This window comes from Lactuca virosa, chromosome 3 (genome assembly GCF_052849685.1).
Source record: "Lactuca virosa cultivar CGN04683 chromosome 3, Lactuca_virosa_CGN04683_v6, whole genome shotgun sequence".
Lineage (NCBI taxonomy): Eukaryota > Viridiplantae > Streptophyta > Magnoliopsida > Asterales > Asteraceae > Lactuca > Lactuca virosa.
Window position 1 is genome coordinate 393,951,479 of NC_136428.1, and position 2,667 is coordinate 393,954,145.

The 2,667-nt window shown below is 30.1% G+C and overlaps 1 protein-coding gene across 1 annotated transcript; it reads left to right on the forward strand.

Annotated features, from left to right (window-relative positions):
- The first annotated feature begins 319 nt into the window (after positions 1-319).
- LOC145164999 (uncharacterized) lies at positions 320-724 on the forward strand. The gene has a single exon (XM_079083638.1). The coding sequence runs from the start codon at positions 320-322 to the stop codon at positions 722-724; it is 405 nt and encodes a 134-aa protein (XP_078939764.1).
- The last annotated feature ends 1,943 nt before the right edge of the window (positions 725-2,667 follow it).

Genomic DNA, 2,667 nt, shown 5'->3' on the forward strand with positions numbered 1-2,667 from the left:
CGTATTAGTAATGCTTTAGAATCTCGTTATGATTTTTTCAAACAAAAACCCGACGCTAGAGGAAGAATGAGTTTTAGTAGTATACAAAAATGTGCGGCTGCTCTTAGGTATTTGGGATACGGTATAGCATTTGATGCATCTGACGAATACTTGAAAGTATCCGAGAGGACCGCAGTTGAATGTGTAGATTGGTTTTCTGCATGTGTGTTTTTCTGCATGTGTGTATGAGGTTTTTCAAGAACAATATTTGCGCAAACCTACTCAACGTGATATTGAGAGATTATATTCGGCTCATGAAGAGAGGCATGGATTTCCGAGTATGCTTGGCAGTCTAGATTGTACGCATGTGGCTTGGGAAAAATGTTCAAATGCATGGCATGGCCAGTTCACTCGAGGAGATATAGGCGAACAACCTATCATCCTAGAAGCTGTTGCATCTCAAGATTTGTGGATATGGCATGCCTTTTTCGGAGTAGCGGGGTCTAACAACAACATTAATGTTCTTGGCCAGTCTCTTCTTTTCAACGATATTTGGACCGACAAAGTACCTGATATGACGTACAAATACAGTTACTACCTTGGTAATGGGATATACCTGGATTATTCTACATTGACGAAGGCATACTCGGTTCCTCGAAGTGAAAAGGCAAAGTTGTTTGCAAAAAAACAGGAATCGGCGAGAAAAGATATCGAGAGGGCATTTGGAGTGCTTAATCAGACATGACATGTAGTGAAATATGCACACGACTCTGGGATAAAGAAAGAATTAAACGAATAGTCCTAGCATGTATTATAATGCATAATATGATTATTGAAGATGAAGGTCGAGCGATTTGCATGTATGATCCGAACGACGTTGTCATTCCAATTGATGATTTCGTACCAGGAACGAATGAGTTTTTAGAGCGAGTTGTTGAAATTCATAACAGTGAAACGTGTTTCAATCTTCGAGAAGATGTCGCGGAACATTTATACTAACGTAACATGAACGAAGATTAGTTTTTTTTATATGTATGTATGTTTGTTTTTTTTTTAATTAATGTAATGTTTTTTTTATTTCTAGATTAATTAAGTAATGTAGTTTGAAGTTGTAATTTTATTTTTATAATTAATGAAAAACTAGTTAAAAAAATGAATGTTTTTTAATTATTAAAAATGTAATTTTATTGTATTTTTGAATTAAAAAAATAAAATAAAAATAATGATGTGGAGTGGTGTGTACTGTGATAGGTATCACATGTTAGTGTTAGGGGAATGTGATGCTGATGTGACACCCATCATATATATATGGTATGTGGTGGGTATAACGGATGACCTAAGGGCGTATCTCAAGTTCCACAATAGACTTCTGTTTCAAATAGACTTCTGTTTCAAATGTTGAATTTAGTAATGATAAATAATTGTTTAGATTTCTTGTACATCTAGAAAAAACGGAAGAGGCTAAAAAGAAAAAAAACTTAAGTCTAGATTTTGTTAACGCTCAAGTTATTGTGTCAAAGATGATGGTTATAGAAATAAGAAAGTCTTTGAATAAAATATTTATTCTAGATCCACCAAAAATGATGATGAAGTCACTTTGGAAAGAGACAAAAGAATGATGGGATGGATTCCCTATCTATGAAAAACTTAGGAAAATAATCAAAACTCATTATTTTCATTGTCGAACATTAGTCTAGAAACTTTCTTTTATCAACCCTTGGTCTTTATAAAATCTTTTATTATGTTCTTGTAACCCATTATAACAGGTTTTCAATTAAGTTAACTCTGTGTTCCATTTTGGTAATAAAAGTTTATTTATGTATTTAAGTTTAAGAAAAAAAAAACTAGTGTAATCTTGTTCGGTGAACGGGTTGGCTAATAAATGAATTATTGTTTTGTGTTTATATAATCTCATTGTCTATAAAATTTTGAAAACGACAACCTACTTATCTTGAGTATAATATCCTACTTTTAACTTCTTTCTATTAGGACATCCTACTTTCATTACAACAACGTAACAACATATTCTTTTTTTTTGGATCTAATTCAATTTAAGAAATATCAGTGCAATTTATATTCAATATGTTTTTCTTAAACCACACGATCATAAAACACCTACAATAACAACATAATTTTTGTTTCTATTTTTTGCACTTGAAACCGTATGGACATGGATATTACCAAGCTTAATCACAATGTACTTTGTTTTCTTTTTTCCCTTTTGGATTTAAGTTATATAAAAAATACCAACATATTATTTATTTGGATCCAACTCAATTTAAGAAATATCAATGCAATTTATATTCAATACTAGGTGTGAGACCCGTGTACTACACGTATTTATTAAAAATAAAAATTTAATATCAATAATTGAATATTAAATATTTTATAAAATAATATTTTTACATAACATAATGTAATCTTTTGGAACATTTATAAAATAAATCAAATATTCTTTAGAACATTTATGAGATTTTATTATCAAATTAATACAATGATTCTCTTTCCTTATAAAACTCATTAGAATTTTGTGGAATTTTATTTTTAAAAAAATAGAAATTCCCAAAAAATGGTAAGTGAAAAATAATAGTTCTAAAACCCCCACAAAATTACATGTGACAAAACTCTTGAGAATTTGACAAGTGACAAAAAAATATTCATTTATTATAGAGGATGTTTTTTTTAAAA

What these genes read in the sequence shown, in the direction of transcription:
- LOC145164999 (XM_079083638.1), top strand. Translation starts at nt 320, where the DNA reads ATGCTTGGCAGTCTAGATTGTACGCATGTGGCTTGGGAAAAATGTTCA.